Source organism: Oppia nitens, unplaced genomic scaffold (genome assembly GCF_028296485.1).
Source record: "Oppia nitens isolate AA-2021 unplaced genomic scaffold, nextdenovo-longstitch-racon4-pilon3 scaffold1_pilon_pilon_pilon, whole genome shotgun sequence".
Classification (NCBI taxonomy): Eukaryota; Metazoa; Arthropoda; class Arachnida; order Sarcoptiformes; family Oppiidae; genus Oppia; species Oppia nitens.
The window spans coordinates 10,590,001-10,616,888 of NW_026533199.1; the positions used below are offsets into that span (position 1 = coordinate 10,590,001).

At 23.0% G+C, this 26,888-nt stretch overlaps 6 protein-coding genes across 6 annotated transcripts; 3 read left to right on the top strand and 3 right to left on the bottom strand.

Annotated features, from left to right (window-relative positions):
* Positions 1-2,030: 2,030 nt before the first annotated feature.
* Positions 2,031-6,045, top strand: LOC128951370 (myb-like protein D). Its single transcript, XM_054296619.1, has 4 exons — positions 2,031-2,164; positions 3,896-4,111; positions 4,590-5,179; positions 5,543-6,045. The coding sequence occupies exons 1-4, from the start codon at positions 2,031-2,033 to the stop codon at positions 6,043-6,045; spliced, it is 1,443 nt and encodes a 480-aa protein (XP_054152594.1).
* A 1,621-nt stretch (positions 6,046-7,666) lies between these two features.
* On the top strand, positions 7,667-10,268 carry LOC128951371 (nose resistant to fluoxetine protein 6-like). The gene is made up of 6 exons (XM_054296620.1): positions 7,667-7,675; positions 7,720-7,960; positions 8,109-8,240; positions 9,499-9,694; positions 9,806-9,974; positions 10,065-10,268. Exons 1-6 carry the CDS (start codon positions 7,667-7,669, stop codon positions 10,266-10,268), a joined length of 951 nt encoding a protein of 316 aa, XP_054152595.1.
* A 377-nt stretch (positions 10,269-10,645) lies between these two features.
* On the top strand, positions 10,646-13,384 carry LOC128951372 (apolipoprotein D-like). The gene is made up of 3 exons (XM_054296621.1): positions 10,646-10,724; positions 12,343-12,558; positions 12,918-13,384. The coding sequence occupies exons 1-3, from the start codon at positions 10,646-10,648 to the stop codon at positions 13,382-13,384; spliced, it is 762 nt and encodes a 253-aa protein (XP_054152596.1).
* A 342-nt stretch (positions 13,385-13,726) lies between these two features.
* On the bottom strand, positions 13,727-14,866 carry LOC128951373 (bombesin receptor subtype-3-like). The gene is made up of 2 exons (XM_054296622.1): positions 14,856-14,866; positions 13,727-14,753 (listed from the first exon to the last, which is right to left on the bottom strand). Exons 1-2 carry the CDS (start codon positions 14,864-14,866, stop codon positions 13,727-13,729), a joined length of 1,038 nt encoding a protein of 345 aa, XP_054152597.1.
* A 4,987-nt stretch (positions 14,867-19,853) lies between these two features.
* LOC128951374 (pancreatic triacylglycerol lipase-like) lies at positions 19,854-21,687 on the bottom strand. The gene is made up of 7 exons (XM_054296623.1): positions 21,574-21,687; positions 21,134-21,492; positions 20,966-21,025; positions 20,683-20,862; positions 20,447-20,612; positions 20,107-20,370; positions 19,854-19,885 (listed from the first exon to the last, which is right to left on the bottom strand). Exons 1-7 carry the CDS (start codon positions 21,647-21,649, stop codon positions 19,854-19,856), a joined length of 1,137 nt encoding a protein of 378 aa, XP_054152598.1. The 5' UTR covers positions 21,650-21,687.
* Positions 21,688-24,733: 3,046 nt separating this feature from the next.
* On the bottom strand, positions 24,734-25,738 carry LOC128951376 (pancreatic triacylglycerol lipase-like; the record flags this gene model as incomplete). Its single annotated transcript, XM_054296624.1, has 4 exons — positions 25,367-25,738; positions 25,204-25,263; positions 24,931-25,110; positions 24,734-24,793 (listed from the first exon to the last, which is right to left on the bottom strand). Coding segments are annotated over exons 1-4 (672 nt in total), but the record flags the coding sequence as incomplete, so codon positions are not given.
* Between the last annotated feature and the right edge of the window lie 1,150 nt (positions 25,739-26,888).

The following is a 26,888-nucleotide window of genomic DNA, read 5'->3' on the forward strand; positions in this document are numbered from 1 at the left end:
TAGTGCTGGTACTGTGAAGTACCAGAGAGAGTGAGCCTTAAAGAGGAACTCCAGGTTTTTAAGTGAAAAAATCGATTTATCACAACATTTCACTATTAAAAGACATTATACATGCATTTTCTCTACACTAGTTGACTCTATGTGTATGTGTTTTTCGAGAGATTTATTTGCACACTGTTTTCCTATAATTTATTAAGTTTTATAAGCACTGGTAGATTGTCTGTATGTGTGTGTGTGTAGTGCACTGATATACAGTACTATCCATTATTGTATTGTATGCCATACAGTAGTATATTTAGTGTAAGGGTTTTATTGTGTAAACATTTAATAATCAAGTATGGATTATACATTATTATAATATACAGTATATTTTTATAAAAATATAATAGTGTTTATTTAAGCTAATATATAATCCATAAAAATAATAAAAAAAGCAAATTTGTTGACTGAAAATGATAATATAATTACAATAGAAATAAAATCCGGGGGAGATTTTAAAATTTAATTTATCAATCATATTATTAAATTTCAATTAAGCTAGTTGATTTATCTTTTTATTATATTTTTGAATTATGTAAGATTATTTAACATATATATATATATATATATATTGTCTATTATTTGTACAATATTTATTTTTATATATAATTTTAAATAAATATAAATACACTATATCTATATAAATTTCAAAATTCACAATAGTTTTATATATTCAATATAAAAAAAATTATTTTTTGAAAAAATATCGATTTAAATATATAAAATAAAATAAATACACTATAAATACACAGTATATTGATATATATTATATATAGTTGGAAAAGTGTCACTTACTGTTTGACAGTGCTATACATACTATACATCTCTATTCATCACAATCTCATCACCACATCCTCCAGTAGTTCCCAATCAGAGATTGATTTACTGTTAGTCAGTGCTCTCTCTCTCTCTCTCTCTCTCTCTCTCTCTCTCTCTCTCTCTCTCTCTCTCTCTCTCTTCCTAAGTATACTTCTCTCCTAAGCAACAGTTGTTGAGCATAATCTCAGGCACACACACACACACACACACACACACACACACACACACACACACACACACACAGCACAGGCAGTTCATAGACAGGCAGTACCAAAACTGTATGGTGTGTTTGCTATTCACTATCACTATTCTCCAGTGTCTGTCTATATCTTTCTTTCTAACAATTTCTCACTTATTAAATACACTTTTCATATAACACTTTACTTGAAAGAGAGACAACAAAATCATATCTATATAAACATAAGTTTTATAATCAGTCAATTTGTGTGCTGTAAATATATTATATATTTAATAACAGTATTTGCATTTGTGTTGTGTAAATATAGAGAAAGATAGAAAAAAATTTTTGTAATCATTATGTGTGAAATAATTGTTTAATAATCTTAATGTATATTAAATAACTTATGTATAATATAAAAGTACATTATAATAAAATACTTAATATATATAACTTAATTTAATAAGAAAAAAGTTAATAACATTTTTTTTTTGAAAACAAATTTACTATCAAGTGTTGTGTGAAATAATTATTAATATAATATATATTTAATTGTTTAATATTTCATAATTTGTCAGCAAAAAAATTATAAGTTATCAAACCTGTAATATTAAAATCTAAAATTTTTGATCATAAACTAATAATTATTGACTATTAAATTGATTAAATAAAATAAAATCAATTTTTAAAAATATAATATCTTAAAATTTTCAATATCAATATTTCTATACATATATATATATATATATACTGTAAATATATAAATACAAATATATATATATATTAATTTCCTGCTGATTATTTATTGTGTTTATATATTTATAAATGTTATTTGTATATGTGTTAATTAAACATTTTTAAATATATATATATTTATATATCTATAAATAATAAATATTTGATAATATTCAACACATTCGACATAAAAAATTAAGATAAACCCTATATTTGTTTATATAATATTAATTTAAATTATTTGCTAAATCATCATTCAATGGCAAATTGTAAATTTTTAGATTTAGTATATATATTATTGTGTCTACTTATTAACACAATAATCCTGGTCAGAGCCAATACATTTCAATGGGCTAACGATCCTAATTTGGAATCAACATCCCATTGGCACAGGTATGTCGTTTGTATGATTTAATAATATACAGTATACTATTATATTTATATAGAAATACAATAGAAATATAAATTAGTTTTACTTTATGTTTGTTTAGTCATATACGGTATACTAGATTAATAATAATGTAATTGTTATTATTTATAGTTTTTATATTATAAAATTATAAATTTTATCTAAATTACATTTTTATTATTTTACATATATTTTTTTTAATAACAAAATTAATACTATATATAACTTTATATAATTATTTCTTATTAATTATTCAGTAAAACATATAAATATAAAATATAATTTTATAATTATAAATAGCTTAGTACTAATGCTACATAAACAAAACTAATTAGCATAAGTTTTAAATATTATATTTGTTTATTAGTTAATTATGCATTATTAATTTTTTATCATTACTTTTAATAAGATTATTTTTAAATTAAAAAAAATGATTTACACTATTTTAATAATAATAATAATGTCATTATTTTGTACATATTAAATATTAAATACAATATTAATAAAAAAATGTAGTAAAATATACAAATATTTACAAATGAAATAAAAAAAATTGACTAAACTTTTTAAAATGTTATTTTTTACAATAGTTGCAAAATAGAAGTATTGATTTATTATTTTGATTTTTATATGAACTTATTTTTTATAACAAAAATCAACTTAAAATTAGTGTGAAAATGCTTAGCAAACAAAATATATAATAATAAAAAACTTTGTGTAAATAAATAACTGTTTTATTTGTATATTTTGTTTGACAATATTAAAAAAGATTTACAGTTAGATTTAATATGAACTGTCAATTGATAGAAAAATATATATTAATCACTTTACTCTCTCTCTCTCTCTCTCTCTCTCTCTCTATCTATCTATCTATCTATCTATCTATCTATCTATCTATCTATCTATCTATCTATCTATCTCTCTATCTATCTATCTCTCTATCTATCTATCTATCTATCTATCTATCTATCTATCTATCTATCTATCTATCTATCTATCTATCTATCTATCTAACTCACTCACTCACTCACTCACTCATTCACTCACTCATCATAAATCACTTCCCACTCAATAATAATAATAATAATTTCTTTATCACTTTTGCTGACAAATCAAGTAATACATTATTTTACTGACAATTAAATAAATAATTTATATTCAATATTGAAGTTATCCCAAAAATCTATGTTTATTTTGATTATATATTTTAAATGTTTTATTAATAGTTTGAAAATTCCAAATAAAATATTATAATTTTGTTTCAAAATATTTATAAATTTTTGTTTAATCATCAATTAAATTAGCATTTTTTACTTTTTGTAATAAAAGATTACTTAATATATATTATAAATCAAAATATTTATATTTATATATATTAATATTACATTTATAATTTATATATTTTATACATTATATGAATGCAGTTTGATTTTTTTTAAAAATATTAACATTATAATATTTATTATTTAATATTATAAAATAATTTATTAAAATATTATTTATCTTTGACTACTCTTAAAATTTTTTGGATATTATATTTGTTATGTATATTTAGTAATGTTTAGTGAAAGCATATACAATTATTTTTAATAACTTATTTTCATAGATGTTTATAAACTAAATTTAATAATTGATTATTATTATAATTAAATACATATAAAACATTATTATATACATATTTTCTTAATAATAATAATAATAATTACTTTTATTAGAGACTCCCAGCAAAACGGTGCCGCAGTATGTGTGGACATACCGTCAAATGTGACACTATGTCAGGGAATTGGTTACACAAAAATGCGTTTACCTAACCTATTAAATCACGACACACTACGTGAAGTGTCTGAACAGGCAAAAAGTTGGATACCATTGTCTCAGTTGGACTGTCATCCCGACACCAAACTGTTTCTGTGCTCTCTATTCAGTCCAGTGTATGTCTTGAAAAAAATAATATAATTATTTATTAATTTTATTTTTTTATATTAAATAAATTCATTTTATAATAGTATTTTAGTATTTTGCATATTATATAGTATTTATATTAATTAATATTATATTATATAGTGTAATCAATTTAAAAGCTATTTATTAAACTTGCATAAAATAATATTGATTAATTATTATAATTTATGATAAAATATAATTAATTAATTAAATCCTATTAGTACTAAATATTATAAAAATGTTATTAAAGACATTCAATGCTAATCTCAATTTTAATTTGTATAATATTAACATAAATTAATTATATCAAAGCTGTATATATATACTATAATATATACAATAATTATATTAAAAATAATATCCTCATATAATCTTATCGACAATTACTCATTGCCCTAAAAATTATAGGATTATAAATGATATTTATTTACCAAAAAAATATATAATAATCTATTAATTTGACAGTTGTTTAGATCATCCGATACCTCCGTGTCGGTCACTCTGTCAAACAGTGCAAACAGCGTGCGAACGGGTAATGTTGAACTATGGCTACTCGTGGCCTACGATCGTAAAGTGCGACCAGTTTCCCATCGACAACGATATGTGTATTCAGGCACAACATGGCCGACAACAATCGGTAGCCGCCGCCGCACCGCCACTGGTGTCGCAAACATCCGATAGAAGTTCAAATCATAACAACAATCGTGTGGTGACCAGCTCTGACCAGCACCAGGAGGTCAAACATCATCGTAAGCCTGGCAGCTCTCATCGTAATAAAGGCAATGGCAAACATAAGAGACGTAACCATAATGTTGATATTGTGGACGACAACAACAGCAACAGTCAGCGACAATCGACTACCGGCGCTCACAAAGTGACAGTATATGAACCACAAGTCGGACATCTACAGGTGCAGCCAAACTTGGATGCTAGTCGTGTCGATAACAATAATGAGATGTCGGTTAATACGGATAGACCGCCGATTAGGAAATGGAGTGATAGTCAGCGCCAGCTCTACAATGATGTCATTACAAACTTTTGTCGATCACAATGGAGTAAGTTATCTATAAATTCATTATTTTATAGATTTATTAATTTTATTTCATATTATAGAAATGCAATTTAAAAATTTTTTAAAATGATATTTTAGTGATAAAAATCTATTTATTAATATATTATTTTAGTAATCAATAATTACTAAAATTTTAGGATATTTTTATCTTTTATATTTATTTTAGTAATAATAAAAAATAATATTTATATTTTATTATCTCTTATAATATTAGTAAATTTTTTGAATATGTATTTATTAATATATATACATTAGCTCCTATATAAAATATTAAACAATTTTAATTAATTTAAATTATTATTATTATGCAAATTAAATGTCCGATAATTTATTTGCTATCCATCAGTACTGAAAGCTCGTATATATCCAGTGAATAACAACAAAAATGAGATAAAAATACGTAACTATCGGCTAATACACGGAGAGATGCGACCAAATCAGGCGCCGGTAGTGTTAAGCGCCAACAGTACTGTTATCGAAAAACTTATGGATAACGCCGACCAGTCGTCTTCATCGTCACCAGTCATCACCAAACAGACCACTGACGCCCAGCGCCGGTATTTTATAATAGGCACCACCGATGCCGACACCAATACTAATTGGGCAACTTTTGTAATGCAATGGCCGCACAAATCGCCACAATTGAGAAAAGCACTGAAGGCTATAACTAATAACGACTACGATTGCACTAAACAAGACAACAGTGAACATACCAGTGCTGGCAATAATACAGGTGCTGGTCATCAGCGACAACACAATAATAATAATAATAATAGACAATCGCAGCGACAAAATAATGAGCGAAAAAATCATCGAAAAGATCGCCAAAGAGTTGGTTCAAAAAAATAATTGATTAATTTATTATTATTATTATTATTATTATTATTACTATTGATCTGTTTTTTTCTATGTCATTACTGATTGTATTGCAATTATTGTAATAATAATTATTAGTGTTTTTAAAATCAATAAATCGATGTTTAGTTTTAATTAGTTATTTAATCAAACAAATAAATAAATAAATAGACAAACAAACAATTTAAATGAGTAAAAACATATTAATGTAAATATTGATATTAAATTTATAGAAAAAATGATATATGTTTTAATATACTACTACTACTACTAAATTATAATATGAATTAAATATAAATAATAAAATTAAAAAATTGAGCAAAAATTTCAAAACTGTTTCAAAGAAAATTTTCACATAATTATAACAAATATAATTTTAATATATAAATATTATATAATAAAAATATTTAGATTTAAAAAAGTTTTTTTAGATGTATTAAAAAAATATTTATGAAAAATATAATGTATTTAAATGCAATAATAATCATAATATTTAGTATAATTGTTGTAATCACCAAATAATAAAACAAATATTATGCTTTATGATTAATAAGTTTTATTTGAAACTTTACATAAATAGCAATTATAATATTTGAAAACATTGTATATTTATTTATACTTGTATTTAATTTTTCAATTTTTATTACCTTAAATAAACATTAATAAACAAAAATATTAAATATATATTTATATAAATATAAATATATAACTTATATTTATTAAAAATACTCTCACATTTTCCTCTCTATTTAATACATTATTATTAGTATTATTATTATTATTACAAACGTTATAAATATCAATAAAGTTTCATCTATTTATAAATTTTAAGTGACCTTAACATTTAGTGGTGAAGATTTTCAAATTGCTTTCCCCTCCCTTTCCTAACTAACTATTACCAGATAAACTGCCATCACCTGTCATATTACTGTTCTACATATTTTTGCACCCATACACTGTGGTGACATACAGTTAATATATCTATGTTTGGATCTTACTGTCCCCATATATATACAATAAATATATATATATAACTTAATAAGACATTTTAAAAGTCTAATTAATTATTGCCATTAGTTTCAATGGGCTCTTAAATATTATTGATAGTTAAAAGCGATAATTGCTATCCAATAGTTTTGTCATATTTTTCTTAAAGATGCCTAAATTTTTTCTCAAAATAAATGGTTTTTAATAAATATATGCTTTTTTGTATGTATTTATTACCTGTGTGTAAGTGTAAGCTATTTGAATAACTGTGAACATCAATTGAAAACTTAATATTATTTTGTATTATAATATTATAGCTTAAATAATGAATTAATTTAATTAAATATATAAATAATTAAATAACAAATTAAAATGATGTATAAATTAAAATTGTTGCTAATTTTACTATCAATTGATATTATTAATCAATGTGGTGCTAATTTTACAGTAACTCTTAACAACAACAATAATAATACTTTTATTGAAAAATCTTATAATAATAATACTACTAATAATAATAGTTTAACTTCAATTGATGATTATATTGATACTATTTTGATTATAAACAATACTAATGAGGAAAACAATACTAATGATGATAATGTTGATAATAGTTTATTAGATGATAATGATTATAGTCTTGATAATGACATTAATTTGAAAAATACATCAACTATTCAGCAAATATTGAATTTGCTTAATAAAGATAATAATGTCAACAATAGTATCAATGATCTAAGTGTAGATCAAAAATTAATATCAATATTAGACACAATTAGAGAAGTGTATAATATTGTTAGCAACGATATGATACCGATAGTTGTCGACCGTATACTTTTGGCTAACATATCCACTGAATGTATGACAGGTTTGGCCAAATCGTACAGTGCTTTTATTAACAATGAAAAGTGGATTTTTCAAAGTTTGTATATAAAAAACAATTATTATTTATTTTTTTACAAATATAATAACTTTAATTCATAAAAAATATATTCATTGTAAAATAAATAGATTTACATATTTAATAAATATTTGTTACATAAAAATTTATGTTTTTTTTGTAATTTTAGTGATTGACTCTAACGGACACTTACCGTCGGGCCTAATGAGTGGTACACTGACAGCACTTGGCGACTATGACCAGTGTCTAGCAGTTCAGTCGGGTCATCAATCGGCTGATGCTGAAATTGTTGGCCAATACTGTTTGCTAAATTTGAGGCCATATTTGCCCGAAAAAAAATCGGTCATCAAATTGGACGATACAATCATTTCATTGAATGGCAGTCAATGGCAAAACACTTGGATCGATAAACAGCTAAAAGAAAAATTATATAATTTTTATTATTTTTCAATTATGAATGGCATTTGTGTGCCAAACAATTGCCAACAAAATGATATAATTACTATTATTAAATTATGTAAGTACTGTACACATCATATATTTAATTCAACAAAAATTTATATAAAAAAAATATTTTAAATATTCTAGTAATTAGCAAATATGATAATCATGTCTATAATATATTAAAATATTTTTAAAAATATATTTTAAAAGTTTTTAACAAATTTAATTATTTTGCAGTTTTTGGATCACTATCAGTAAACATAACTCTAGATAATTGTCAAACAAAATTGTTTCACCAAACAATTATAAAACAATTAACTAATAATACTCATTATATATCCATTACAATACTTATGATATTTTTGTCGACATCACTAATCGCTACTAGTATTGACATTATTTACATAAACAATATGAAGAAAAGTAATAAAATAGAAATTTTGGATAATTTTTGGATTAAATTATCAAAATGTTTTTCAATTTTGAATAATTGGCAAATATTTTTCCGTACCAATAATACTACTGATAAAAGTAGTTCATTATCATCTACCGGTTCCCAACCAAAAGATAGTCATAATTTGAAATTTATTAACGGTCTTAAAGTGTTGTCAATCATATGGATAATCATTGGCCATACATACATAGCCGGTGCCCTATATTTCAATTGGATGATACCTACTGTCAACTTTGTCGGTAATTATATAATATCTATAGTACTATAATCAATAGAAAATTAATTAAATTAAAACTATTATATAAATAAATTATTACATTATTTAATATTGGTGATTATTTTATCCAATCTTTAATATATCAAATATAATAAAATATAAAAAATTTACAGTTATGATATAATATTATATATTTTATACTAAACAATAAATATAAATTTAGCTAATAACATAAATAATAAAATATTTTATATCTAAACTGCAATCTAGTTAATTAAAATGTTTATTTTTAATTTAAAATAATTTACTATTAAATTTTAGGATAATGTTTACAGTTTTTATTTAAAAAATAAATGTTTTTTTAACTAGAATTGTTTATTTAAATAATACTTAATATATGGTATATGACATGTATTTTTTTATTAAAAAAATAATCTAAAACAGCATCCAATTCAATGGAGACTCTAGTAATGCCACAACAATTGTCAACACAAATCATAATCAATGCCTTGTTATCTGTCGACACATTTTTCTTTATATCTGGCTTTTTGGTCGTCTATCTTAGTGTTAGTAAATTAAGAAAACAACAAAACAATATTCAACTAAATTTCCCATTATTTTTGGCTCTACGATGGCTCAGGTATTAAAAATTAATTTTTATTTATACAAATAAAAATTAATGTATAATTGTATAACTGGGTATAATTCTATAAATGATTAATAATAATTATTTTTTTAAACAAATATATAGATTTGCACCATTTTTGGCAGCCATAATGTCTATAAATTTTCTATGGCCACTAATTGGTACTGGTCCATTTTTTCATCAAAATTATATCAAACATGTAACTGATCCATGTGTTGCTAACTGGTGGACAAACTTTTTATTTATTAGCAATTGGCTTAAACCTATTGATCAAGTTTGTTATATTTTATATATTATTATATTAATATTACCGGTAATAGTAATTTTTTGATAAAAAAAATATATTTATACTCCTATATCATAGTGTATGATACATACGTGGTATCTGAGCGCCGATTTTCAACTATATTTGTTGGCCTATGTTATCATTAAATTGTATCTCAACAGTCCATATAAAGCAATGATAGGATCGCTATGTTTGTCATTAAGTGGTGTAATCATTGCATTTACTGTTAACTATTTGAATCAATTGCCGCCATCAATAATATTTGAACCGGATATCAAGTAATTTTTTTATATTAATATTAATTGAGTTTTTAATTGAATTTATTTTTATTTTATTGAATTTATAGGAATATGTCAGAAAACTTAAGTTTAATGCACTATAAAACATACAATCATTTAACAACATATTACCTTGGTTGTTTTGTAGCATGTTTTTTGCTAACAAAAAATGATTACTATGTTAACAAAGTATTTATTAATATTATGTTTTTTTATTTTACAAAAATAAAATTATTATTAAGATAATTATCTAATTTGTTATCTATATAGGTATATAGCATAGCTATTTGGTTAATTACATTGGTTGGCCTATTGTTTGTTGTATTGTACTCCTATGTATGGGCAGGACTTCACTGGCCATACAGTAGATTTGGTGCGGCCATGTATTTTGGGTGTTACCGTATTATATGGGGTTTAGGACTGTCATGGATTGCATATTATTGTGCTATTTATAGAAACAGTAAGTTGATTTCATTTATAAACTTTTTTTTATTATTATTTGTAAAATAATTTTAAAAATCTATTTATTTTTAATTAAACAAAAAATAAGATATAATAAGCCGTTTATTGTCGTCGAAAATATTTCAATTGACATCTCGTCTATCGTTTTCATTATATATGTCTCATATGATTATCATTTGGTACAATACTTTTCGTACAAAACATTTGATTCGTGCCACACATTATGATATGGTATTTACATTAATAATATTTTAATATATAATATTGTTTTTTTCTAAAAAAATTAATGTATTTTTTCAAATTATTATAATATTTCCACAAAAAAACAAACAGTTATTTACATCATCGGCAGTGTTTGGCTTTACACTAATATTTGCTTTTATCAATCATTTGCTGTTTGAGGCGCCGATCAATAATTGTTTAAAATCAATGATTAGTAACAACAAAAAGTCATCTAATAATAATAGCAATAATAATTTACAATCAACTAAATTACCTGATAATGATATCAAAATTAATAATAATAATATTAATAACAATAATAATGATGAAAATATTTATAAATGCAGTTATTTAGAAGATGACGATAAAATTATTATAAAATTATAATTAATATTTATAACATAATATGTCATCAAAAAAAATCAAAAAATTGTATTTTTATTATAATTCAATTTTATAGAATAATTTTTAAATTTATTTTGATTTAATTAAAATTATCTACATTTTTCTATCTATTAAAAACTATAAAATATATTTTTGCTCTATTTTTTAATGCATCTAACTTTTTATTATGGAAAAAACATTTTTTAAAATTTTAAATTTAATTATTTATAGTTTTTTTTTAATATGAAAGTAATTTTCCATTTTTATTAAGAAGTAAATAAACAAAATTTTATTGCATCACATAATGAAATATCAAAAATTTTTGAGAAAAATTTTTTCTCAATGATATTGAACTTGAAATACAAGGTTCAGTTAACTTTCAATATTATGTATTTTAAAAAAAAAAATTATATGATAAAAATATAATACAGTGTATTAATATAATTAAGATAAAAATTGTGTACACATATTATTGGAAATCTAATCAATGAAAACAAGTTTTGTTACTATAATTTAAAAATCATTGTAAAACAAATTTTGTCCAGTTTGACAACTTGTATGTACAATAAAAAAATAAATACAATAAAACTTCTTTAATGCGATTAAATAATTATAATGATCAACGATTGTTTTAATTAATTAAATAATTTCTCTATTATGATGTTTAATATATTAATACTTAAAAAAAATTGTTTTAAAAACACTATATTAAATAAAAATTGTATTGCAATTTAATCAATATAATTATATGATAAATAATTTTAGAGGTTATACTGTATTGTAATGATTTTTACTTTTGTTACCAGTGAAAGTTAGCATATTTTCAATTTATACACTAATGTACAGTATTTTGATTGACTATTAAAGATTGAATATTTATTATATCAGATAAATACTGAAAGACTAATCGATACAATAGATAGATATTTAAATACTAAACAAAATAATGAATAAATTAAACTTATCTATTAGATATTTGTTTGCATATATTATATATTATTTATCAACAGTGACCAGTGGTCATGTATTTCGTACGGGTGAATGTCCTACAGTTGACTCAATGGCCGACTTTAGTATTGACCAGTTTCTGGGGGAATGGTATGTCATACAAAAGTTTCGATCGGCCAGCGATTGTGTTCGCGAAAACTTTACCAAAATAGAGGACAGGTATTGTGTGAGTCGGATATCCAATCTGTTGGGATCACCAGTTATATCCACTGTTAATGGTAAGGTGTTTCTGTAATTATATTATTATTATTTGTTATAACAGTTATAATGATAAAAATAAAACAAAATTAATTAATTATAAAATAAGAATCTAAAAGAAAAATTTAATAGAATAATAATATTTAAATTCTATACTTATAACTATAGATAATAATTAAATAAATCTCTTTAATGTTATTTTTAAAAAAAAAATATTAATATTTTAATGAATTTAATCCGATATACTTAATACCAATAATAAATATATTTTTTTGTATCAATATAATACTACAAAAAACTTTAAAAATATTAATCAAGTAATATACAGTAATATTATACTAATCATTAATTTTAACATTTCATAATCATTTATAATTAGGTGTCATAGAGTTTCCTAAAAACGGTTCGCAATCGGAAATGTCAATCAACTATCCACTGTCCGACACAGGTATCATAAATATCAAACACTATGCCGTATTGGCCACCGATTACGACAGCTATGCACTGGTCTGGAACTGTCAGCCAATGATTGTCGGCCACCGACAGTCGGCACAGATTATGTCCAGACGGCCAACACTTGATAGAAAAGTTATTGCCGAACTCCGGGAACTACTGGCCAACTATGATATCAACCAACACTATCTGACTATTGTACGACAGACTAACTGTCCGAATATTGTTGATAATACAACACTGGATAAACCGGTAATCGTTTTAGACGATGATGTCAACTGTAATAAGGATAAACCAGTAAACAGTCGGCCAGTGAATAATAATCATCGATCGGGTATATCATTACGTATCGGTCCATTTCATTTTAGTGCAATACTACCGTTTTTCAAATAAATCAACCAAGATAACTTATTTTATAATAATAATACAATATTATTATTTCATTATTTATTTATACCATTTTTTACTGGTACATTTATTATTATTTATCATTATACTATTAAATAATTAATAATTTTTTTACATACCGGTATTTAATTTAAAAATAATAAAAATATTGATAAAGTTTAAAATGTTTGATTTTTTAGTGATAAATTTTAAACAAAACAAAAAAAACTATATACATGTGATATTTTAATAATAAATAAATAAATAAATACTGTATAAATAGAAAAAATTAATTTGAGTTTAAATATTATATACATATATTATATATTTTTTATATAACTATTGATATTAACTATTTGTAAACATATTAGAAATAGTGTTCATATTTTGTTCACGTTTTCCATGATTTCTGTTCTTTAGTAAACGTTTGAATTGTTTGCGAAATTCAGGGCTCATCCAGAAAAATATAAAACTATTCAACGATGTGGTCACACGAAATATTTCGGAGAAAATATAGTACAATAGATGCGGCGATTGGGGACAGGGATTCAGTTTGTCCAGTTGGTTGAACAGATCCAACAGGTTATAGTGTGTAATAACAGTGTAGGCCGTATTTTTCAATATAAATATAAACAGTACAGCAACCAGACGTTTGGTTACATGACATCGGAGCCAATAGTTTTGTCGGCGCATATCCATAATGGACACACCTACACCAGTTTGTATGTCATTGAAAACGGTAATCATGGCCAACACTAATCGGCCAGAATACCATGTAACCCATATGGCCGGTATAAGAAACTCGCACAGTATGGTCATAATGGCCCGGCATATGGCAAACATTGATACCGAACGGACATTGAGGTTAAGGTTGATTTGGGTCAGTTCGCATGTTATATTACCCGTTTCGTATTCATAATATTCCACACGAGTAGGTATAATAAACGGTAGGGCTAACAGTGCACTGACTAGCCATGTAGTCATCAGTAGAAATCGGGTACTTTTTGTATTGAATGGATTGTAGAATACCCGGGTCATATCGTAGTACCTGTCCCATGAAATTATAATAAATGTTATCGACGTTACATAGAGACTCATGTTTTCCAAATAGTTTTGTATAGATTGTAGTACTATGCTAACTAATTCATAGTTGTGCAGTTTGGTAATTAGGGCGTAGCGAAATAACCATGAGCATAGGGTCAGTATGGTGTCCGACACACATATGTTGGCCATCAATAGTCGGGGTCGATTTTTTGAATTATAAGTACCAGTTTTGCGTACAACTATCAAACATATTATGTTGGATATACAGCTTAACATTTGACACAAAATAAACAGTGCTACCAATACTATTTCAATTTGATAAAGGTGTATGCTAAATGATTGAACAAAAAAATGATAATTTTTATTTTAGTTACTAAAATTATAAAAATTAATTAGGTTTGCATAATTATGTTAACTAAATTAAAAAACTTACATTGTTCCCATAATTAAATTTTTTAAATAAATTAGTAATTTTAAAAAGTTTAGATTATTTATTTTTACTAAAAAATTATTAGAATTTACATTAATAAATTAGTAATATTATTATTATTGTTATTATTATTATTATTGTTATTATTATTATTATTGTTATTATTATTATTATTGTTATTATTATTATTATTGTTATTATTATTATTATTATTGTTATTATTATTATTAATTGAATAATTGAAAACAAAATTACAAATGATATAATAATTAGTAATTATTAAGTATTTATATAAAAAATAATAGTATAACAGTATATACATTATATAATATATCGTTTAATAAATATTAAAGATTAAAGTAATACAAAAATTTTAATATCAATTTCATAATATTTTGATATTAATTTATAATACAATTATGCAATTTATTAGATAAAAATTAGCGTAATTTTGATTGATGATAAACTTTTATATATAAAAATTAATTTATTATTATTATTTTTATATACTTTCTAAACTTGATAATTTGTGATAATGGGAAAATACGTTAAGATATTAGACTCAACAACAAAAGGTTAAAAAAATACGTTATATATATATTATAAGTACACTTAATATACAGTATAGCTATCAAAAATAAATATAATAAAATATACCATTTATAATACTTATATGATATAATTAAGTTTAATATTTTTCAAAAAAGCATTTCATTTGTATATATCACTAGACAGTCTGGTATTTTTTATTATAAATTTATAATCTTTATTTTATTAAAAAAATATATCCTTAATATTTTTTAATACACAATATTATTAAAGTATACAGTTAATAATATAATTAATTAGTTTGCTATATATATAAATTTTATGAATAATAAATATTAAAGTTAAGGTTAAATAATAAATATATTATATACAAAACAATAACTTTATTATATTATATATTACAGTAGTAAATGATAATGATTTTTTTCTATATACAAAAATAAATATATATTATAATAATTTAATTTAAATATTGAAATATTATGACTACAAATGTGTAATAATTAAAAATTATTGGAAATTGATGTAATAGGTCTTATAGAGGTTGTAGTTGTTATTAATTGCCGACTGTTGCCACAAATACCTGTCCACACTATTTGCTTAAACTGTTTGCGAAAGTCTGGACTCAACCAGAAAAATATAATACTATTGAGTGATGTTGTGATACGAAATATTTCGGAAAATACAAAATAAATGTCATCGTCTTCCCATTTCGGACAAAAATATTCAATGTTGACGACCCGATAATGGGTAATAACATAAGCAGTGTGTGTCATAATAAATATAAACAAAACGGCGACCAACTGTTTTGTTATATGACATCTCTCTATAGACTTTGTCCGACTTACATACATTATAGACGCCACATCACAGCCACTACCACCATCAGCACCCGACTCTTTGAATGTACTAATCATTTTGAATAGTAATTTACCCGAAAACCATACGACTATAAGCGCCGGTATGATAAACTGGAAGATTACCAAATAGCTACGTAACTGTATAAACAATTTGAAATTTTTATCGGATAGATTAAGTTTGATATAATTTTTTATATGAGCACATGTAATCGTATAGTTGTCATAATTATAATAGTCTATATAAGTGTTTACTAGAAACGGTACCGATAACAGTGCACTTAATAACCAAACCGTGTAAACCAAAAATCGGGTACTCTTTGTGTTGAATGGGTTGAAAAATACACGGGTCATAGCATAGTACCGATCCCAGGCTATGATAGTAAATGTTAGCGATGTTACAAATAGGCTAACATTTTGCATATAGTTTTGCACTGTTTGTAGTATATTGGCTGTCAATGGATACATGGGATACAATAAGGCCAACAATATGTAGCGAAATAGCCATGAGTTTAATGTCAATATAGTGTCTGACACACATATATTAGCCATCAATAGTCGGGGTCTATTTGTTGACTTATATGATCTGGTTTTTTGTACGACAACAACAACAATAATGCATATTATATTGGATATACCGCTGACTATTTGACATAATATAAATATTATTGTAAAAACAATTTCAATAGTTTCAAGTACAATACTAGAAATGAAAAATACAGTAATTTTATTTTTTTTAAATTAAATTTTTAAAAATAAAACTTAATTATTTTAAAACTTACATTGGTTCTTCCATAGTACTATTAAACTCGGTCATTTTTTGTAATTGTTATTAACTATTTTTTTTATATAAAAATAAGTAATATATTTTTTTAAATATAAAATTTAACTGAATAAACAAAATCAATTGAATATTTTTTGAATTTATAAACATTTTTTAAAAATAAAAAGCGATTTATATAGCAATTAGAAATGTTTTCTATAAATCATAAATATTTGTTGGCGCTAAAATTTTAATATTAATGAAATAATTAATTTTATCTTTAATAACTATTATCATATAAATGCGATAATTTTAACGTTAAATTATTCTAAACATATAAAATATGTTATACTATTAATATTATTATTATAATTGTAATAAAACTTTATTATTATTTATTAACTAATGTAATATATTTTAATGATAATTAAAGAAATATATATTTTAGTTATAATCTTGTAACTGAAAAAATAATTATAATATATTAAACACAACTAATCTTAAAAATTATTTCTAATATAATTGTTTTTAATGTTAAAAATAAAATATGTTGAAATATCCTTAAACTTATTTGTATTTTTGGTTATAAACACAATTAATGTTGATATAGCATAAAAATTATATTTCAATTATTTTTCAAAACAAGTTTTAAAAAATTAATATTATAAATTAGTAATTAAAAATTTAAATATAATATAATTTTTTTTAAAAAAGTAATCAATTTAAGTAAAATAAATATTTCTGTTAATTATAATAATGATATTTTATTCAAGTTAAAAATTAGTAAGTTAACTAATATTGATAAAGTTTTTCATTGATAATAATTATAATGACTTTACTATAAATAAAATACTTTACTATTTAGTATACAGTTTAGTTTATAAAGTTATTAAGTGTGCAAAAATATTAAAACACATGTTATGTTATATATCATTAATAAGTTTGATATACAGTAATATTAATTAATAATGTTTTTATTATTAAAGTAAATATTTTTGAATTTGTTTCATTAATAAAATAAAATTTACTATTAATTACAATTTTGTTAATCAATATTATTGAATTTACGTCATGCATATACAAGAAAATAAGTTCAACTTTTTTTAAAGCAAAAAATCCTAATTTGACAAATGCAATTATTTATTGTCATTTATTATTAGCTTGGTTATCTTTACAAAGTTTAAATTTATATAATATATATATATATATATATATATATATTAATATATATAATGTAGAATATTTGTTATATAAATACAATAAATCAATTTAATTCAAAAACATGTTAAACAAAAAAAAATAAGTAATATCACATGAAATTATTTAGCAATTATTAATTTATTGACAATAGTTCCGTTAATTAATTATATTTTTAAAAAAATATATTTTATAATTAAATTTTTAAGGGTATATAAGTCAGTGTTAAATAGTTGAAACAATTATCAACATCTCAAACAGCAATTGAGAAAATTGTAAAAAACAAAACAATTATTACATATAAAAAAATATGAAATCAATTATTATTTTGTCGATTCTGTTATGTGTGGTCTACGGCCGTCACCTAGAAATCAATGGTTCAGTTGATACAAGACGTCCACTCGGTTTTGTTGGCAATATAATTGGCGATTCACTCAACACAGCTCGTGGTGCTGTTCAGGATGGCCTCAAAACTGCTGGAACTGCTGTTACTAATGTCTTCAACGGAAAAGTATTGACCAATATTACTGGTTATGTCGACGATGTTGTCACCGATGCCCTCAACACTGGTAGACATGCAGTCAATGGTGGTCTGCATATAGCGTCCGATGCTATGAATCCATTTGGTTTGTTTGGTGGTCACCGAAATCATAGTATTAACGGAACAATTGGTGGTTCAATCAATCCGTTTGGTTTTGTCAACCATATCATTGGTGGTGCACTCAATACAGCTAACACAGCTGTTAGAGGAGCTCTAAGAATACCATTTGGTGGTCAAATTAATCACAATAATAATGGAACAGTTGGTCTAAAAGCTAACGGTTCTATTAGTGGTTCAGTCAAACCATTTGGTTTTGTTGGCAATATTGTTGGCGATGCACTCAAAACAGCTAACGGTGCGGTTCGGGACAGTTTGAAAACTGCCAAAAATGCTGTCCTTCCTATCTTTAATGGTAAAGCATTGGCTAATCCCAGCGGTTATATTGAAGGCATTGTTAACAGTGCTATCAATACTGGTAGACATGCAGTCAATGGTGGTCTGAATACAGCTAACGATGCAACCAATCCATTGGGAATCTCAGCTAATGTTGACTTAAACTAAAACATCGAAAAACAATTATTAGTAATTAAATTAATTTTTATTTTCATTTTAAAATTGTTGTAATTAAAATAAGCAGTTATTTCAAAATAAAAAAATATTTAATTTGAAATCTTATAAACAAAATTTATTTAACTTTAAAACATAATAATCAATTAATATATATATTAAATGATTTAATCAAAATTGTCAACTTTGGTAATTAAACTTTTTTCTTTTATTAATAATAATATTATTTTTGAATTGTTTTTTACTTTAAACTAAAAAAAATCATTGACTGTACTAATGTATTTATAACTTTAAAAAGATTGCTTACTTGTTTTGTATTTTTATTGTTTTGTATTATTATTATTTAATTAAAATAAAATAATTTATATTTAATGATATTTGTTAATAGATAAAAACTTAAATAACGAAAATATTTTTTTTGCTAAAAGCATTCAAACATATAAATATTTCTTATTTAAAGTTTTTTTAAAACAAATATTATTAGATTTAAAATATTTTTTGTTTTATTTTTTGCTACAATAGGATTATTAAAACAAATTATTTAGATTATACATCACATCTAAAATTTATATTATTATTAACAGGTGTACATAATTTTTTTTAAAAAATTTATAAATATATTTCAATTTTTTAATGATTAATAAATTATAAACTATAAATTATTATTTTATTAATGTTTAAAATACAGTATTAAATTAAGATTTTTAAAAATTAAATAGATATTTATATTTACTTATTTTTTCTAATTTATACATATATTGTTTTTTTAGTTAAAATATGGATATTTATTTGTAGTTTTCAAAAAATATTTTGTTCCCACAGTTTGCTTCTCATATTTTTCCGATATGACAGCATTGACACCAATTTGAGCACATTTGACACCATCTGAACCACAGTCGACACACTTTCCAGCTTTGAATGCATCAAAATCGGTGCACTGGTGGCCAATACCAGTAGTCGGCGCCGCATTGATTGTCGCCTTATAAAAGTCGACAGCTCTCTGATGATTACATGAGGAGAAGCGTCGGACGCCTTCAAACAGACCTACAATGATATATCTAATAAATTAGTTTATCGCAAAAACTAAGATAAAAAATTGTTGTTCACAACAAAACATTACCGTCGGTAGCAATTGTTGTCCACTTTTCGTTTTCACAGCCCGGCTGGTTGTGACCGCCGTTCGGGTAAAAGTCTAAATGACCGGATGTTTCCATCATACCGAAGCCTACGTCGGGCAGTGTTTCCAGATGGCGGCCATCACTGTGAATGGCGTCAACAAATAGGGCCTAAAATTTAAGTTAAAATGATTTTTTTAAATAAAAAATTGGTAATCTTTTATACATATACAGTACATACATCAGTGGAGTCAAGTTTGGCATCTTTATTGGCCAAACCTTCATAGTAAGGACCGGCCGGATCCATACCAGTAATGCGACCGACCTTACCATTCAATCGTTGACCGGCATAACCAGCTATATGTGCACCCAATGAGTGGCCAAGTATTTGAACGTCATTTAAATTAATATCGACCGCTGCCTATAATTATCATTATATAAAAAATGCAATTCAATAAAAAATTTAGTATTATAGCTAATATTTTTTTAAATGATAAAATATCTATTAATATTTTATATCTTACTTTGATATCTTCGATAAACAATGCCAACACTGGTCCCACCACTTTAGTATTAGCCGTTGCCTATATTATATCAGTAAATAATATTAATATAGTTTTATATTAGTAATTATTATCATTAGTATAGTTTAAGTATCACTACTACTACTACTACTACTAAATAGTCCTAACCTGAACATAAGGCATACCATTACCGCCACTCCAGTCTACAAGAAAGACATTACAATCGCTTGATTTCAGAAATTCTGTTTTCAAATCTCTCATCCATTGGCCGACAATCTGGTTGTCAAAGAATCCGTGAATAATAAATTTTGTCTGTTTTTTGCCATCAAAATGACTTGATTTGATGGCCTGTTGGTCGCCCTGTTTGATGGTTTGCGGCGAATCCTGGTTTTGTCGGGTGTACAGCAAAAATTTGGTAGCGATGTGGTCAGGGCTTTGCGGTAACAGTACTACCGGCCGGTGTAGTGGATCCCAAAAGTCCAATAGTGTAAAGTGTCCGATACCAGGATAGGTCACTTCAAATATGCCTATAATACGTATGTTTAAAAAATAATAATAGTTTATATATATAAGTTTTTGTTATCTTTAATCTTATTATTTTCAATTACCATTATCATTGCTCAAACTTTTAGCATAAACAATGGTTAGCAATTTTATTACAGTTAATAAAATAAATAATTTCATTTTTAATGGATAAAGATATTAAGGAATTAATTATTATTTTTACTATATTTTAGTTAAATAATTGTAATAATAATAATTATTATTATTATTACTATTATGCCACGTAATACAGTATATACTGTAGTTATGCATAGCTTTTATACAAAATTTTGGATAGGATTCAAAAAAATAATTATCATATTTAATCTTTAATTAATTAATATATATATATATAATTTTGTAACAAATATCTTCTATAATAAATAGTATTATCTATATTTAATAATATATTATTGTCATTATAATAACAATATTATTATGCAATTGTGTCTTAATCACAAAAATTTTAGGACTTAAATGTAAGCAACAATTGACATTGATAATTTGTACCTTTTACCTATTAGTATAAAAAATAGGATATTTGTGTACTATAAAAATAATGATAAACATATAAATAACATATGACAAATTTTCAGTTAACATTGTGACTTTAACTCTAGTGATTAAACTGTTATATTAGCTATTATTGTAAACTATATTAGTTTTATCTGTCAAATTGTCAATAGCTATAATAAAAAACACTTGTTTTGATATAAATACTGAATAGTTATTTTTTAAAAAATATTTAAATATAGAAAAAATGTATTTTTAATATTATTATTAATTTAATTTTAGTGTAAAGATTATTAATATAAATTAAAATAAATAAATATATCAATTAATTTTTATATATAATAATCTATTAATACAATAATATATTTATGAGTAATTTCTAACAAAAATGTTTTGTAAGAAATAATATAAAATATATTGTTTTTAAAATTATTTTTTATTTAATTTCTATAATTATCCAACTTAATTAAAAAAAAATAGCAATAATAAAATTAATTATATTATAGTTTTAAAATTTATTAAATAATATAATTAAACTTAAATAAATTGTTACTAATTTAATTTATAATAAACACAATTAGTTAAATAATTTTAATCGCAATTAGTTTCTTTGTAAATGTCCAAACTTTACCCTAGTTTACCAAAATCTATATTTTAAAATTATAACTAAAAGTAATATACAATAAATAAATATTGAACTAATCTTTTAATATAAATGGTATTTTTATCTAATAAAATATTTTTAAAAATGTTTGATTACATGTAAAACAGATTATAATTTAATTGTTAATAATATTATATTTATATTATAGATTAATAATTACTTTATATATTATCATTGTTTAGTACAAATATGTTCAATTTTCTCAAATAATTATTTATTTAAAGATTTTGAAAAAACACTTTTAATGATTCCTCAAAATAAAAAATATATAACATTTATTTTAACATAAAAATAACTAAAAATACTGCATTTAAATTTTTACATTTAATTTATTTACTATGGTTTATAATGTTAAATTACAAAAAATTTTAATTATAAATAATTTTTTAATTATATTTGTTTGCTTAATTAATTTTCACCACTTTATATATAACTATTTTGTTAAAACATGCTTTTTATGCTTTTATTTATTTATAATTGAATACAATTGAAATATGGATAATGAGAACCGATATTAAAATAAAATAAAGTGTAATTTTCTGTATATTATTATATTGATTATTATAACAAATTGGTAAGTTTTTAATGAAAATAAGTACAGTAAATGCTAATATAAAACAAATATTAAGTAATTGTTAAACACAATTATATTTATTATAAACATAGTATTATATTAAATATATTGAATATTAAAAATATATTAATAATATTATACAAAAATTAGAACTTTATTATATATTTAATACAATAAGATTATTACATGCAATTAGGTTTAAAAATAAGTGTATTCAGCACCTGTATCAAAAAATTTGGTTTGCCTTATGTTTAGCTTATATAATTAGCTGACTGTATGGTATCGATACCCATAACAGCACAGTTATTAACATTTAATTGACAATCTTTGATAAAATTGGAAAACAAATTTATTTAAATTTTTACAATTTATATATTATATATATATATATATATTTATTAATTACTATTATACAGTTTTTTGTTTTTTTTGTTGATGTAATTATTATTTTAATCAAACTTTTTTAAAATAAGGATAAAGAGAACCGGTTGTTAAAAAATATTTTTTTCCCATTGTTTCTGATTTATATTTAGCTGATTGTATGGCGTCGACACCCATTACCGCACAGTTTATAATATTTAACTGACAATCCTTATGACATTTACCTAATTTATAATCATTATTATTAGTGCATAAATGACTGATAGGTTTAACAGTTTGATAGGTAAGGGATGCCATATAATATAAGATAGATCTTTGATGATCACAAAATAATTGTCGCAATACATCTACAAATCATAATGATTTTCATTATATAAAAATAAATATTTAAAATTAAATTGTTGAGTATTTATTTAAAAACAAATTAATTATTTAATTTTATTTTTCTAAAAATAAATAATTTTACGTTTCGATAATAATGATGTAATTATTTCTGTAGGACATCCCGGTTGATGTTCACCTATTAATTAAATATTAGAAAAAAATTATTTATGTTTTTTGCGTAAAATAAATTATATATAATATAAATATATATATATTGTTGTGATTTAAGTGATTTAAGTTTAGTTAGTTTTTTTTGAATACTATCCAAGACTTCAACTAATTGATTAGTAGATCGATCAGTTAGGTTGCGTGGATCGGTATAAGACTGACTATTTATAGCTAAATATCAAATGGTTCAGTGAGTATGACTTCACTATTTATTTAGAAATCACTTGAATGGGACTTCAGGTTAGGCCAGTAATTGATGTCAATGATCAGCAGATACTTATTGGCAGTTACTTATATAAACAGATAGGTATAAGCAATCAAATCAATTAGTAAATTCAAAATAAGGATTAAGTGCACCAAAAATTAGGTTTCAATAAAATGATATAAAAACAATAAAATTAAAGCTATAGTAAATATAATATATGAGTTCATCAACAATATATATTATATATATATATATAAATATACCTCCGTTTGGATAAAAGTCTAAATGACCCAATGTCTCAAAATATCCGTAACCATTGGAATCAATAAGTGATATCAACGGTATAAGTGGTCTACATTTTTCGGCATTAGAGTGTATGATGTCAACAAATTGGGCCTAATTTTTATGTACCGGTATATAATAATATTATTATATTTTGATATTATTTTTTTTAATGTAATTATTTTATATTTAATAATTGTTTTATATATATATATATATATATAATTAATAAATAATTAAATATATAATACATCTGTTGGATCTAATCTGACGTCAATATTATTGAGACCTTCAAACTGAGGACCGGCCGGATCCAGACCTGTTATGCGGCCAATCGTACCGTTCAACCGTTGACCGGCATAACCAGCTATATGTGCTCCTAATGAGTGGCCAATAATGTGAACGTTTTTGGTTTGAAGTCCATATTTATCCTTTTTTTTATTTAACAAATATATACAATTAATATTTTTTTAAAATCCTAATTATTTGCAAATAAAATAAATTTTAAACTTAACTAAACTAACCATAAGTTCACTAATAAATAACGCCATCACTGGACCAACTACTCGGGTATTACTTAGTGCCTAAATATGTTAATAATTTATTATATATTTATTATAATATATTTAATTACTTTATTAAAAACTTTATGTACTGTAAATAAAATATATATAAAAATTAGATTACTTGTTCATAAGGAAGTGAATTGCCATCACTCCAGTCAACAATAAATACATAACAGTCCTCATAACTGAGTAATGCATCTTTCAATTGAATCATCCATTTGCTTAAATATTTATTTTCAAGTAATCCGTGTACAATAAATTTAACCGGTTTGTCGCCGACACCATTAGTATCTGATGTACAGTTTGATAAAATGCTTGGTACTGATCCCTGTTTAACTAGTAGACCATTATCAGGATTTTTACGACTGTACAGATTAAACAATGTGTTTATACGTTTGGGACTAAACGGTAGCATAACTATTGGCCGATAAAGTTTATGCCAATAATCATTGTGAGTAAATAGTCCGATACCCGGGTATGAAACCTGTGACATATTTGGCTCTAATAATGGTAGCAGTGCTGGGACAGTAGGGTAAATGTTTTTTTAATTGTTTAATATTTAATTAAAAAAGATTAATTAATCGTAAATAAATAAATAATTTAATTTATTATAGGTAATAATTGATTACCTTGTTTGGTGTAGATAAAATATTTGAAAAAATAAATGATAAATATACAGTTAAAATAATTATACATTTTTAAAAACTAGATTATTAATAATAATTATCTAATTAGATTAATACATTTAATTACTACTAATAAATATAATTAAAATTTTTATAATATTTTACTTATTATGGTTTATAAAATTTGTTTAATTAGTATTATGATTTTGTTAAATTATTTATTTTTTATACAAACAAATTATATTAAAATTATAAAAGCAGACAAAAAATAATTTTGATTTCTATCATAAATAATATTTAATGATATTTTTATAAATTTATAAATAATAAAATCTAAACTATAAATAGTATTTAATTAAAATTTATTAAATATGGTATATATATATATGATATGTAAATAATGCAATAAATATTATAAAATTGATTTAATAATTCAAAATAACTAAATTGCATATAATTTTTGAATAATAATTAATTAGATTTTTATTATATAATATATTATATATAAATTAATATATCAATATATTATTAGTATAATATATAATATCAATAATATATTACAAATATTATTTAAGTATTCAAATTTTAACTTTAATAATTGATTTTTTTATTAACTATTTGTTATAAAAATATCAGTTTCTATTTATTTTAATTAATATTAATTTGGGACTATTTAGATCAGACAAAATATTGCTTTATACTAATAAAGTTAAATAAATTTAGTTAAAATTAAATATAATATGTTTTTAACTAAATTTATATTTTTCAAAACATTAAAGTTTAAATAATTTGTAGTACATTTTGCTAATAAAATATTATTTTTAATTGTAACTGTAATTTTAAATTTATTTATAAATTATAAATGCATTTATTAGTATTTTAATAATTATTAGCAATGATTATATAATAATCTAATAATATTAATTTTAACATTATATGTAATTCAAGATCATTGCATTACTGTGGGCATAATTTAAGTTCAAAAACACTAAAATAAATAATATAATGAAATATGAA